Genomic DNA, 12491 nt, shown 5'->3' with positions numbered 1-12491 from the left:
AGCCCACCTCTTATTCAATCCTATAGTCTGTCTCTTGTTCGCCTAGTCATGTCTCGATTCAATATGGGAGCGGGGACCTGTCTCGCTGAACTTGGCAGGCGCAGGGGTTGCACAAGGTGAACGAGGATGAAAGATGGTAGCAAACCTTTTGTCGCGGGGCCTTGGTTGAGAACAATTCTGGATGGGTTTGTGCCACAACACATTTGCAGCAAGATCTGGTGATGCCTGCCTGGTATTGCTAGGGCCGAGCATGCAGGAGGATGCAAATGACGCCCCCGGATCTAGAGTGCGAGGCGATAATAGCCTGTCAGCATTGATACGAATCGAGGTGCAGCATAGTGACAAGTTGACCGGCCTTGGCGTTACCGACTTTGGAAAGTCGTACAGCAGCCGTCATAGAAGCGCGCCGTCTCGTTTATCTAGGGTTCGGTTCTGCAGGCGGCCCTGCCTTCTCGTCACATCTCCAACATCAAGCCATATCGTCGTGGTACTTGAGAAAAAGTGACGCGAAAAGTCGGGCACAGAAAGACCCGAGCCGAGTCTCAACCTCATCGCCGAACGAAAGCGGGCCAGCAATCCGGTTGGTTTGACGAGGCTAACAGGCTTTGTACGCGGTCAGGAGCAACAGATTACAGTGGGGATTTGCCCTCTGTCTTTCTGCCATGTACCACGAGGCAGATGAAGAACCGACAACAGGATACTTTGTGTGTAGAGTGTTGGCTGCTCCTAGCAAGTTAGGCTTTCATGTAAAGTACGTACCCGATCTGATCAATCAGCATTTCAAGACAAACTTGTCCCCTTCCCCTTTCCAACGTACCTAAGGTTGCTATGGTTCACAAGCTGTAAACGACAATGAGACCGTGAGCATAGCAGGATATCAAAGACATTGGTGTTCCAACAGAACGTTTTTCATGACCATCAACAGAGTGAGCCCCTTTACCGAGACAGATGCATGCAAAGGTACTTTAAAAACGGGCTTGCTCTGGCGTGGGAACTTTTGGAGCTCAACTTGCTTCCCAGTTCCTTGTTTTGGTCTTGGTGCTGCAGTTCGTTGCTTGACAACAAACAAACGCGCTCCTCTTCCGACCCACCAAGAACATGACCTGAGCCAGATTAGCATCTTGGAGGTAGCTTGGCTCATTGCTCGGGCCCAACTCCTTGGTCCCACTTGCAACCGCGGCGCCCTGCTGAGGGCAAGAGCGTCCCTCATTCCTCATGCCACATGATCGGTTACTTACGGCCGCCTACCAACCAAACGCACTTCGTTTCCCAAAAGCTCTGCGGCGGGGATCGTGGAAACGACTTCAACCCAGCTCACTTTGACCTCAACAGAAAAAGAAAAAAAAAAAAAAAAAAACATCTCGAAACTCATCAACTTGGTGCGCCATTCGTGATACTGATAAAACGTCCTTTCATCAGTGACTATGGCTACCATGATGCAGTCGCCCAACAGGCGTCGCTCTATGGCACGACAGCTCACTGCGCGATCATCGAGGCACATGAACGATTCGATGGAAGATGTCATTCGACTTGCTGATGACTTTCATCCAAGTCGCGACATCGAACAGGCCGCCGAGCCAGAGCTGGAGAAGATGGGTCGAGCACGCACTGTAATTGTTGTTATTCTGTATGACCTCTTTCTCTACCTTTCTGAGCTTCTTCTCAGACGTGTAATATATGACCTTGGCTGACTGGCTATTCATCAAGACTGCTCGCATGTCTACTGTTCTCCCTTCTTGATACTACCATTGTATCGACATCTCTATTGGAAACCAGCAAGGATCTGGGAAATGTCGAGGACGTTTCCTGGATCATGCTGGCCTATCTTCTTACCTATATGGGTGAGTGAATTTTCATGGATCGGTTCCATCTTAGTTTCCCACTGATTCATTGTGCTACCGGCGTCTATGAATGCTAACCTCCTCACCCGCCAGGCTTTTCCATAATCTTTGCCAAACTCAGCGACATATTTGGACGCCTAGCCATGCTCGAGATTTCCTGGCTAATCTTTGCAGTCTTCTCACTTGGCTGTGGCATCTCCCAGACTATGACTCAGTTGTACGTCATTTTTTTGAATATTCACCTATTTGCCTCCACTGAAGCTATGTTTTAACATAAACCATACGACAGAATTATCATGCGGGCGTTTCAAGGAATTGGCGGTGCCGGTCTGTACAGTCTTCCCTTCATTTGCATTCATGAAGTTGTTCCAGCAAACAAGTGGCATCTCATGGGTGCCAGCATTGCCTGTATGCTCTCCGTGTCCTATGTACTAGGACCCATTCTTGGGGGAGTCATTCCACATCTCAGCAGCTGGAGAGTCTTGCATCTCATGAAGTAAGTCCTATAACTTTAGTAATTTCCTGCTTCGTTCTGCTTCCCACAAAGTCTAACATGACATCAAAGCGTACCCATTTCTGGTGCAGTCGCTGGAGGCCTCTTTGTGGTCTACCCCAGAAAGCGTAACCAACCAAGAACATCAGTCACCGACAAACTGCGACAGATGGACTTTGTTGGAGCTTTGCTGCTTCTTTCAGCAAGTATGATGATCGTCTATTCTATTCAAGAAGGCGGATCCATGAAGCTTCCCTGGTCATCCCCCACCATTGTTACCATGCTTGTTGTATCTTCCATCTGTTGGGTCGCCTTTTGGTGCTGGGAATCATTCGTGGGCCTGAAAGATGACAAGGTTGAGCCTATTTTCCCACTCTCACTCGCAAGTCACCGAGCATACCTGGCTTGTCTGTTGTAGGTCATCAATTCCTCCCACTGCAACATATGGGCTTCGTAACTGACTTGGGATTTCAGCGCCACGTTCCTGCTCGGCTTCGTTTTCATGACCAGCGTTGTGGTTCTTCCCGAGCGGTCCCAGGTTGTCGACGGCCGAGATGTGTTAATGGCTGGTGTCGATCTGCTGCCCCTGCTCGCGGCTGTGGCCGTTGGGACCTTTGCATCGGTGCCATTCACCAGGCCCAAGAATCGAACCACTTTAAGCCTCACCATTGGTACCAGTCTTATGACCGCTGGCTGCAGTCTCATGACGGCTGTCGAAAACATGGAGGAGTCGCAGGCCATAAACGCTGTGTACGGTTTCAAGGTTGTTCTCGGCCTAGGTTTCGGCTTCTGTCTCTCGTCAACGACAGTGATAGCCAATGTAATCGGAAGGGGTGCTGACATGGCAGTTGCCAACGGCGCTATTGCACAGGCCCGCGTGCTGGGCTCAGCAATTGGACTTGGCATGTGGACCATCATATTCAATCGTCACGCACGAAACAACAGCCTGCTCGTCGACCAGCGAAGTGGAGGCCTCCTTACTCCTCAGCAGGTAGACATGCTGCACCGCGCACCGTCAAACGCGCTGCTACTACAAGGCCCAGCGCGCGAGGAAGTGCGTCAAATTTATACTGCCTCGTTCACGGATATCATGCTCGTGCTGGCTATCGTCTCGTCAGGCGCTTTTGCCATGGCACTGTGCACGTATCAGACGAACCCGCCGCCCGTCAACCTCCCATCGCTACCGTCCACATCACCAAGGCCGCGGGCTCGTCTTCCTAAGCAGATGACTACTGCTGTTGGCATTGATGACTATCGAGGCATAAGGGGAAGTCAGGATCGATCCCGGGAAGGCAATGGGTCGGAGTCGGATGGACGGCTCGATAGTATCGAGCTGGGACGGATGCCAACTTTACCCCTTGCAATTTTGCCCAAATGATGCATCGGAGTCTGTTCATCTTTTTTCACCCTGTATTTATTCTGAAGGTGCTGTACATATGTATACTAAAAGGGAATGAGTTTGGCTGGTACATATGATTGGGGAATTTCTCAGACCGGCTGACTATACCTGCCTGCCTTGGTAGACATCTGCTCTGAAAAGCAACGAGTGTCAGGGGAGCTAAAGGCTGCTAGCTATGCAGCCATGCTCGATTTTTGAAGCGGTTCCTCAGTTTTAGATTAATAGAATTGTTTGGCAACAACCATTCGCTTATTTCCTGACTTGAACAAAGTCATCTGCTCCACAAGAATAGTAGAATTCACAATAGAGAGAGATCGGTGGCTAGTTTCAGATATCTCTCGTTTTTATCAAAGCCAAAAAAGACTACTGCAGGGGAAGCAGCAAGGTATCCCTAAAGCTGACGAGCCAGTGAACGGGCTGAGTATTCTGAGTATGCAAGAGGCATCTTCAGGCTGTATTTTGCTCTATTTCACGAACGCCGCAATCTTTTACCAGAAATGTTCTGCAAATATCCCTAGGCACCTGTCAAAGAAATCTATACGTAAGAAACAGGATGACTTTTTTTGGCTTGATTCCGGTGTTTTGGAGACAAAAGTCAGAGCGATCCAAAGTAGTTGCCATGATGTTTCCTTGAAATGCTCGGTTGGCATGGTGCTGCATAAACCAGAGTTTTCATGGGGGCAGGCCTTCTTTTTTTTCTTATGTATATATTTCCATACCTTTTTTTCCTGGAGTCAAGAGAACTGACTTGGATCAAGATTTCTTTCTTTTCTTTCTTTTTTGGTGATAATTTGTTACTTTTTTACATCCTGGACAAGACCGTCACCCTCCAGCCACCAGAAATCCAACCCCCAAATCGTCCCGCCACAGGTACTTGAAACGGGCATGAATGGGGGAGAGGGGGCGCATGTGTATCGCTACACAAGATGATTCTCGGTCGTTATCCAATTGATTTTTTTTTTGATAAAACGGCAACAATAAATAAAACAGCCTCTTGTTGGACGGGGTCAGGTTATGCGGTTGCACACAAAGAGTGGAACATGATCGCCGACCTTTGTACGCGCCTTGCTATGAGGTGGGTGGTGAGGAGAGGTGGTGGGAGAGGGAGAAAAAAAAAATAAAGGCAAAAAGACAAAAGGCGAGCGGCGGGTGGCAGTGGCGCAAAGATCCCGCAGGGAGCAGAACGGGGGCTAATATTTGTTGAGTTTTTTTCTGGCAAAGCTTTTGGGCAGATTTACTTTTGTTTTTGTTCGACTCTGCTCTTGGTCTAGCTGGGAAGCAGTTGGGGAGAAACAAAAGCCAGTTTTTTGATATGTTTGCAGATTTGGTCTAAAATATGATTGTTTAGGTTGAAATTTCTTTTGCGTCTTTTGTTTCTAACGTTTCTAAAGCCAGCTTCTAAAGTTTGACATGGATTGGACAAGGAATTATAGTAAATAAAAGCTGGGTGGTGCGGTTTTGCCACAACGTCAGCGCCGGAAGAGTTGAGGAGGAGGGGGAGGGGAAAAGAGGTTTCCGGTAGAAATTTTATAAAAAAGAACATGACGTGACAAAAGAGAAATGGTACGGAACTGGTTCGCTCTGGATACCATTTAGCTGTGTAAAGAGGTGGGTTTGGATGAGAAACAGGGGCAAAGGAAAAGTCTTTGCAAGGCCATTGTCCCCCCCATTAATTTGTCGTTTAAATCAGCAGTCTCTGTTGTACAAAAGGTAACAAGTACAAACCCATCAAAAGGAGAGAAAGCTCTATGCCCCATCAAGCATCAGGAAGAAGAAGAGAAGAGAAAAACAGGAGTACCTAGTTAACTTCAAGACACCACTCCCCCAACCCCCTTTACAAGAACAGCAAGGGCACGGCCAGAGCGGCCAGGCCAACGACGGCACGGTCGGCACCGGAGCCCATGGTGGGCATGGGGCTCTTGCTGGGCGAGACGCCGGTGGTGGCGCCGGCGGTAGGTCCAGTGGGGTATATGGCCGAGGAGGTACCGTTGACCTTGACGATGGGGGTGTAGGTGGGCGCGGGGGCCTTGGTGTCCTTCTTGTCGGTGGGCTTGACGGACGAGGCGAGGGTCGAGTTGTAGTGCGGCACGGCCTTGTAGCTGCTGATGGTGGGGACGGCGGTGGTGGGCGCGGCGCTCGTCTGGTTGCGCGCGGTGCTGTAGTGGGCGACGGCCGTGGTGACGGGCTTGACCGAGGCGGCCGAGCTGCTGGTGGGCTGGACCGACGGGTAGGCGTTGTGCGTGGGCTTGATGGTGATGACGCCGCCGGTGGGGCAGATGGTGGTGTAGATGGGCACGACCTGGGTGGTGATGAAGGTCTGGGCGTGGCTGGAGCACTGCTTCTGGCCCGCGGCGCACGAGGAGACGGTGTACCGCTGGGTGGCGTACATGGTGGAGACGGTCACGCTCTCGGGGGCGGCGGTGGTGTGGGGCTGTGCGCTGGACGTCTCGTAGACGGCCTCCACGGAGGAAGACGTAGGAGCGTGAATTGTGGGCACCGCAGCGGAAGAGGATGCAAGAGCGTGGGTGGTGGTGGGCATCGCAGCGGAGGATGATGCATGAGCATATGTGGTGGGGGTGGTGGGCGCGGCTGCGGTGGAGGACTTGCCGGTGAGGGTGAGGTAGCGAGTGGCGCGGACAGTGCTGGTCGGCACAGGCTGGATCGAGGTCTCAGCAACCGGGGCGGGGATCGAAGTCGACGAGGCCGCGGACGTGACGGGGGCCTTGGTGGTAGCAGGGACGGTCGACTGATAGACGGGAGAGCTAGGAGCCTTGGAAGTCTCGGGAACCTTGCTGGTGGCGAGCGTGGTAGTGCATGAGGTCGACGAGGGGACGGGCAGCAGCGAGATGGTCTGTCGGGCGGTGGTGGTGGTGGTGCAGCTTGAGGAGCTAGCGATCGGCGCATTGGTGCTCGTTGGCTTCACGACAGTGGCAAGAGTCGAGGTGCAGCTCGAGGAGCTAGCGATCGGCGCATTGGTGCTCGTTGGCTTGACGACAGTGGCAAGAGTCGAGGTGCAAGTGCTGGACGGAGCCGGAAGCGAGTGGTCCCTCTTTATGATGATGAAGTGCTCGGGTGCTTCCCCGGAGGTGTCCTTGTTCATCGACGACTTCACCCTGAATCTGGGCTCCTGAGACTCCTCGACCTGGGGCTTCTTCTCCTTCTGTGAAGGTTTGCTCTGAGCCTGCGGCCGATTCTTGATTGACTTTCCTTCAACACCCTTAGTAAGATCCCCAGTCTTAGGGTCAAGGCCGTCGTCCTCGGGTTGCTCGACCTGGGGCTTCTTCTCCTGCTGCTGTTTTGGCTTTCCGTCCTTAACCTCAGGCTGCCATTGGTCGAGGTTGTCACCATCGGGCTGGGATATTTGGTGCTTCTTTTTGGGCTGCTCAACCTGGGGCTTCTTCTTCTCCTGCTGCTGTTTTGGCTTTCCGTCCTTATCCTTAGGGTCCCGCGGACGCCCAGTCATAGGGTCGGCGCCGTCGTCCTCGGGTTGCTCGACCTGGGACTTCTTCTGCTTCTGTGGAGCCTTGTTCCGAGCCTGCCGCTGCTCAGGCTGCCTCCGAGGCTCCTCGGCCTCTTCTGTCTTGGGCGCCTCCTTGACCTCAGGCTTGCACAGGGCGTTGCGCATCCTGCTGTTGCGACCGCTCCTGGAGTTGCCCGAGCAGTAGTGATCACGGGACACCTGGTCGCGAAGACCCGGTTTCAGCTGAGAATTTTTGTCAGCATTTTTAGGTGTTCGAATCCAGACAAATCGGGGATCCAGGGAAAACAAAATGAAAAGAAGAGTGAGCATACCAGGCTGGTGAGGAGGGAGTCCTCCTCGGACTCCTCCTGCGGGGCCTCCGGCTTTGCCTCCGGCTGACCCTCAGGCCTGCCCTCAGAGCGGACGCCGGTCTCGCTCTCGCCCTGGCGACCGCGTTGGGCAGCCACGGAAGCAGCAGCCGCCGCAAAGATGAGGAAGACAGTGTTGGTACGCATCTTGGTAGAGAGCGAGGGTCAAGCGGTTAAGCTGAGGGGTGAGAAAAAGAGTGTATGCTGATAAGCAAGGAGAGGACGCAAGCAAGCGCTCGCAAGGGTTGTACAAGAGGATGAGACTTGTTAAACCTTTAGGCTGGAATCGGCAGAGAAGATGAGGCTGATTTGAGATCGAGACGAGGAGATTTGGAAGAGACCCCGAGGCCAAGAGATATATAAGTTCTGGAAGGACCAAAAGCAAGCGCGCAAGCCCTCTGGAGTCGAACAGAAGCCTTGGTCGTGATGCCGCCCAATGATTCCACCTCATCGTATATGGTGGAGGTCAGGAAGCAACATGTTTACCGGATGGCGTAAAGCTCGGCGTCGTCAAGGGCCAAGGGGAAATGCCAATCTCAATGTTTGAATAAAGCCTTGCTTGGCTTGATAACAAATTTGGCCGTGTTTCTCACCAAACAGGGTAGATATCGCGGGGGAGGCGGTCTAGTAGAGCTAGTTTCCATCAATAATGCTTGAAATATCAGATATGGTCTCGGGCAATCAACCAGGTCTCATTGTTGATTTGCGATGGGTGCATCTAACGAGATCTGTCCCTTCTCGTGAGTGCTGGGGAAACAAATAGATGATTTGCGATTCTGTAAAACCCTCCAAGAACCATGTGCTTTTGGTTTTGTCTGACTTTGAACTCCCACTCGCTCGTTTCTCTGCTTCTCTCTCTCTGTCTTGCTGGTCTTCCCCTGAGTTGAGCATGAACAACATGTTTGCCGAAAAGCAAGTAGTCTTCCCGACAAAAACAACAACTCGCCGACTGCCAACGGCCTGTGCGTCGATTGTCGATTGAAAGTCGACCTTTTGAAACAATGTGCACGTGAAAGTGATAGCTTGCTTGTATATAGTGCTGGATGTTGTTAAGAATCAATATTTTCAAGTATCAAACGCCGATTATCGTCTAGCCAGTCGACAGACTTTGCAAAGACTCTGTGTCACTTTTCTCAGGTTGTGTTGCGCCACTGAGGTTGGTTTTTTTGTTGTTGTGATCGACACTAGAATTGCATGTATATTAGGGTAGAATGACACAAAGAGGCGTTTTCATCCGTGTTGACTTGTAGGTAGGTAGAGAGAGGCAACCGTAATTCCAGCCGCCAAACAAACCAATTTCTATGCCGTGATGACTAGAGACAGCGTCTGTCTGTAGGTTACAACACAACACCTAATTAATGTGCCTGGGTATTTTAGCCACTTGCTCTGATTTTCGACTGCCTGTCGCCCCCGATGCAGAATTGCCTAGGTGCAAGTCCTCGTCTGCGAGTAGTCAGGAACGCAAAGGGGAAGTTGGTTGCATGAAATGAAATTCCACTGTACTTCCAGTGGAACAATGCAAGCGTCGTGGGAAAGCAAATGTGGAGAACTCACGTCAAGCCATGGCGATCGAGCCTTGTGCTTTTTGGTGGGTCGATTTTCGATTTTCCAGAAAAAAGGGCACACTGTGCTCGCAATTTTACTGCCCCGGCAGACAGACGAACAGGCTGCTTTGTGCTGTCAATTCGTTAACCAGGCAGCAGCATGCTGGAGGTGGCTGGATACTCTCGCAGATTTGAATACAGTGGGGATGATCTCCTATTCAAATCACCTAAATTTTATCGGGCTGGCATGCAAATCGATTTCCTCAATGTCTCAAAAGCCCCTAACTCATGCTCCAACTATTGCATGGCTTTATTTTCCACCTCTTGATGCACCATCAAACAATTCGCCGGTCCGAAAATCGACAGTAACACCAATAAAATTATTACAATGTTGTTGTTTTCTCCTTTCCTACAGGACCCTGATCGGAACAATCAATACCGCTTTCTTTTTTTTCCCCTCCCCCTTCCACCATCCAAGTAAACCAACCCGCTATGGAAACAAGTCTTCTCCCTCGACTCGCCAAACCCCTTCCCCCTTTTCCAAGTCACGCATTTGCATCAGGGCAAAGCATCGTGAACCCTCAGTAGCATTGCGATCAAATTATAAATAGGTTCAATTTGAGGTGCGGTATGACGAGAGGATAAATTCTGTCTCGACCGTGATCCCCTTCTCGACCCCATCCGTGTTCCGCCCGCGTACCCGGCCCAGCTCAGCCCCCCCTGCACCCTCATTGTTCCCTTCACTGCACCCGCCTCGGATCAACCAACACAGACGCAGCCACGAGCCCTGGCCCCCGTGTTGGCAGTAGAGCGGTCGCAGCGCGGGGATGCTCACCGCCGCGACTCCAAGCACCGCCTCGAGCGCTGCCAGGAAGTAGAACTTGTCGTCCACGGTGCCGACAAAGTCCCCAGACACGTCGGCGACGCCCTCGCTGGTCAGCCTGGCGCAGTTGGCGACCACGGCGCTAGATGCATGAGACCTGGTCAGTATTTTGAGCGTGTGAGGGGATGTCGCGTTGATGACGCAATGAAAACTCACCCGAATCCAAGAATAAATGTTGCTGCAAGGCCAGCCTTCTCCGTGCGGCTGAAGTCGAGATGCCAGATCTCATACCTGGTCCCCAGTAAACAAGTGTCAGAGCAGATCCCAGCTTTCACGTCAGTGAAAACTCAGCAATGCAGGGCAACATACGATGGTAGCAACATGATACCCAAGTCGAGTACAATATTTGTGTATATCAGGGCATTGTAAATGCCAATCCGGCTGGCACACTTCCCATCCAGGCCCGGGTCCCACTGTGAAGCAATCGGGGTACAAACAAACACGTGGGCAATCCCAAAGGCGACCGTCCAGACGGCCGTCATGGTGATTGCCACATGGCAAGCGAGCTTCAGCGGCCGCGATGAAACGGTACCAAGAAGAAACAGAAGCACGCTCACCCTGGTGGCACCCAGACCAATTATGTAAAAGATGTTGAAAACAAAGGTATGCTGCGTTTTGAGGATTTTTACCTTGGTCAGCAGCCGGTGGGGAACAAGTTGGCTAACAGCTGGGCTAGATAGTTTCAGGCACACTCACCAGTAACAGTTTTGCTATATATCTCATAGCTGGGCACAATGTCGTTCTGTCAGCCTTTCCAGATGGAACTTTTTTTTTCAAGACCATAGAGCTGCTTGTCTGTCGCTTACCCACAGACCGTTGCTCCTCCATTGCATGTGCCTGTCTTGATTTGACGGCGTGCTCTTCTCCCACGCAATACGCTGTCATTGGGGTGTTTTATTAGTACAGGGAACGTCTCCTCTTCGGTATGCAAGAGAAGTTCACAACGTACCCGAGATTTGCATGCTGACCAGCACCAATGCGCAGAGCTTCCACAAAAGAAAAAGCATTAGTATCGATCCAGCTCTGATCTGACCTGTTATAATACCTTCCAAGAGTGAGGAGGAAACACCTACGGAGCCAAGAAACACAAGCATATCACAGCAGCCCAGCCCAGAGAACCGAAACCGTGCCAAGAAACGAAGCCCGACGACCCCCATCGCCAACAATGCAATGGCGACATTGGAGATGACAAATGCCAGCGCCGTGCTGGTGCTCTGAGGTGCGGTTGAAACCGTCATGGCTGAGCAGGCATGACTTTGTTGCGAAAAGCCAGGCCGGGCATGCGAACAGCAAAAAGCGCAATCCTGTCAGGTTACAACTCGAAATAACGCAAAGAAACAAAACAGGCACACGAGACGGGGCAAACATCAAAAAAAATCTTGGGAGGGCCAAGAGCGCTTTAGATATCCATACGTCGAGTCCATCATATCACGGGCTCGCGCCCGCATCCATCAAAACATGACTGCCCCGGAACGTCATCACAGACGGCCAGGCGACCAAAAGATCCTATTGGACCGCAACATTCCGTAGAGCAAAACGCTCCGGTCTCTAACCTTGACAGAATAGCAGAGACATGAAGCTGATCCAGCGCAGGGCCTAGCGTGTGTTTTGGGAGCTCAATAGCACCAAAGTTACGAGGCGCCTGGCGTGCCGCTTCGAGTCGTCTCAGAGCAATGGTGTGACGATCCTGAATTCTAACCAGACTTCTTTTTTTTTCTCCTACTTTACCACGGCGCGCCTGTGTCATGAGTATTTTTGTTTTTACCCTTCCGAAACGCTTCATAGTGCTAGATCTTTTCTACCGGTACACGCACCGATAAAACAATGCGTTGAGGATCCTCGCTGTCGGCAAACTGAAATTTGTTTGACACATCTTTTAGCCCCAAAGGTTGGCGGCTGCGCTAGTTCCTGCGATGGGCACAGATAGAGTGTTACCTGAGTTGTCCAATCGCAACTCATGCCCTACACGTACAAGTAATCCTCTTGGTCATTTGGTCGTACTAATTACTGATGACTGCCTTCTTTACCTCTTATACTGCCCCCAGTAATGTGCCCGGGCTTCCATCCTTCCGGGACTATATGCCGAAAGGATTCATCTAAATACCTGTTGTCAACATATATGATGTATCCACCGTGATGGATTTCACCCTGTTTCCCCCCCCCCCCCCAAATAGTGGCGGTCTCAAGCCGAAGGATGAGATTCTCCAGATTATGGTATCAAGACCTTGAGTGACCATATAAGAATATCCTCGCTCATCCATAATAAGCAGTATGAACCTATCGGTGAAAGATGTGCCTTCCCTCCTCCCAAACAGTTTAACGCCTGTGTCCTTCAAAACGGGTCAACTCCCGCTGGCCCTCCCGGGGCACATTGTCAATGTAAAAATGGCTGCGGAGCCGAGGATCTCCTGGCGAGTAGTTCCCGCCGAAGGGATCGGGGGGGACCGTTGTCCGCATAAACTTTGCCTATTCGGGACAAGGCCGCTTCTTTAATTACCTATGA

At 51.4% G+C, this 12491-nt stretch overlaps 3 protein-coding genes across 3 annotated transcripts; 1 reads left to right on the top strand and 2 right to left on the bottom strand.

Annotated features, from left to right (window-relative positions):
* Nucleotides 1–911: 911 nt before the first annotated feature.
* On the top strand, nt 912–3712 carry PpBr36_09739 (uncharacterized protein; the record flags this gene model as incomplete). The annotated part of the gene is made up of 7 exons (XM_029896858.1): nt 912–960; nt 1420–1627; nt 1708–1841; nt 1935–2058; nt 2131–2337; nt 2407–2748; nt 2809–3712. 7 exons carry the CDS (start codon nt 912–914, stop codon nt 3710–3712), a joined length of 1968 nt encoding a protein of 655 aa, XP_029745017.1.
* A 1855-nt stretch (nt 3713–5567) lies between these two features.
* Nucleotides 5568–7708, bottom strand: PpBr36_09738 (uncharacterized protein; the record flags this gene model as incomplete). Its single annotated transcript, XM_029896857.1, has 2 exons — nt 5568–7436; nt 7526–7708. The coding sequence occupies 2 exons, from the start codon at nt 7706–7708 to the stop codon at nt 5568–5570; spliced, it is 2052 nt and encodes a 683-aa protein (XP_029745238.1).
* A 2010-nt stretch (nt 7709–9718) lies between these two features.
* Nucleotides 9719–11226, bottom strand: PpBr36_09737 (uncharacterized protein; the record flags this gene model as incomplete). The annotated part of the gene is made up of 7 exons (XM_029896856.1): nt 9719–10070; nt 10145–10219; nt 10298–10596; nt 10685–10713; nt 10795–10866; nt 10938–10974; nt 11062–11226. 7 exons carry the CDS (start codon nt 11224–11226, stop codon nt 9719–9721), a joined length of 1029 nt encoding a protein of 342 aa, XP_029745141.1.
* Between the last annotated feature and the right edge of the window lie 1265 nt (nt 11227–12491).

Source organism: Pyricularia pennisetigena, assembly GCF_004337985.1.
Source record: "Pyricularia pennisetigena strain Br36 chromosome 7 map unlocalized Pyricularia_pennisetigena_Br36_Scf_7, whole genome shotgun sequence".
NCBI classification, from domain to species: Eukaryota; Fungi; Ascomycota; class Sordariomycetes; order Magnaporthales; family Pyriculariaceae; genus Pyricularia; species Pyricularia pennisetigena.
This window is presented reverse-complemented; position numbering and strand designations above follow the sequence as displayed.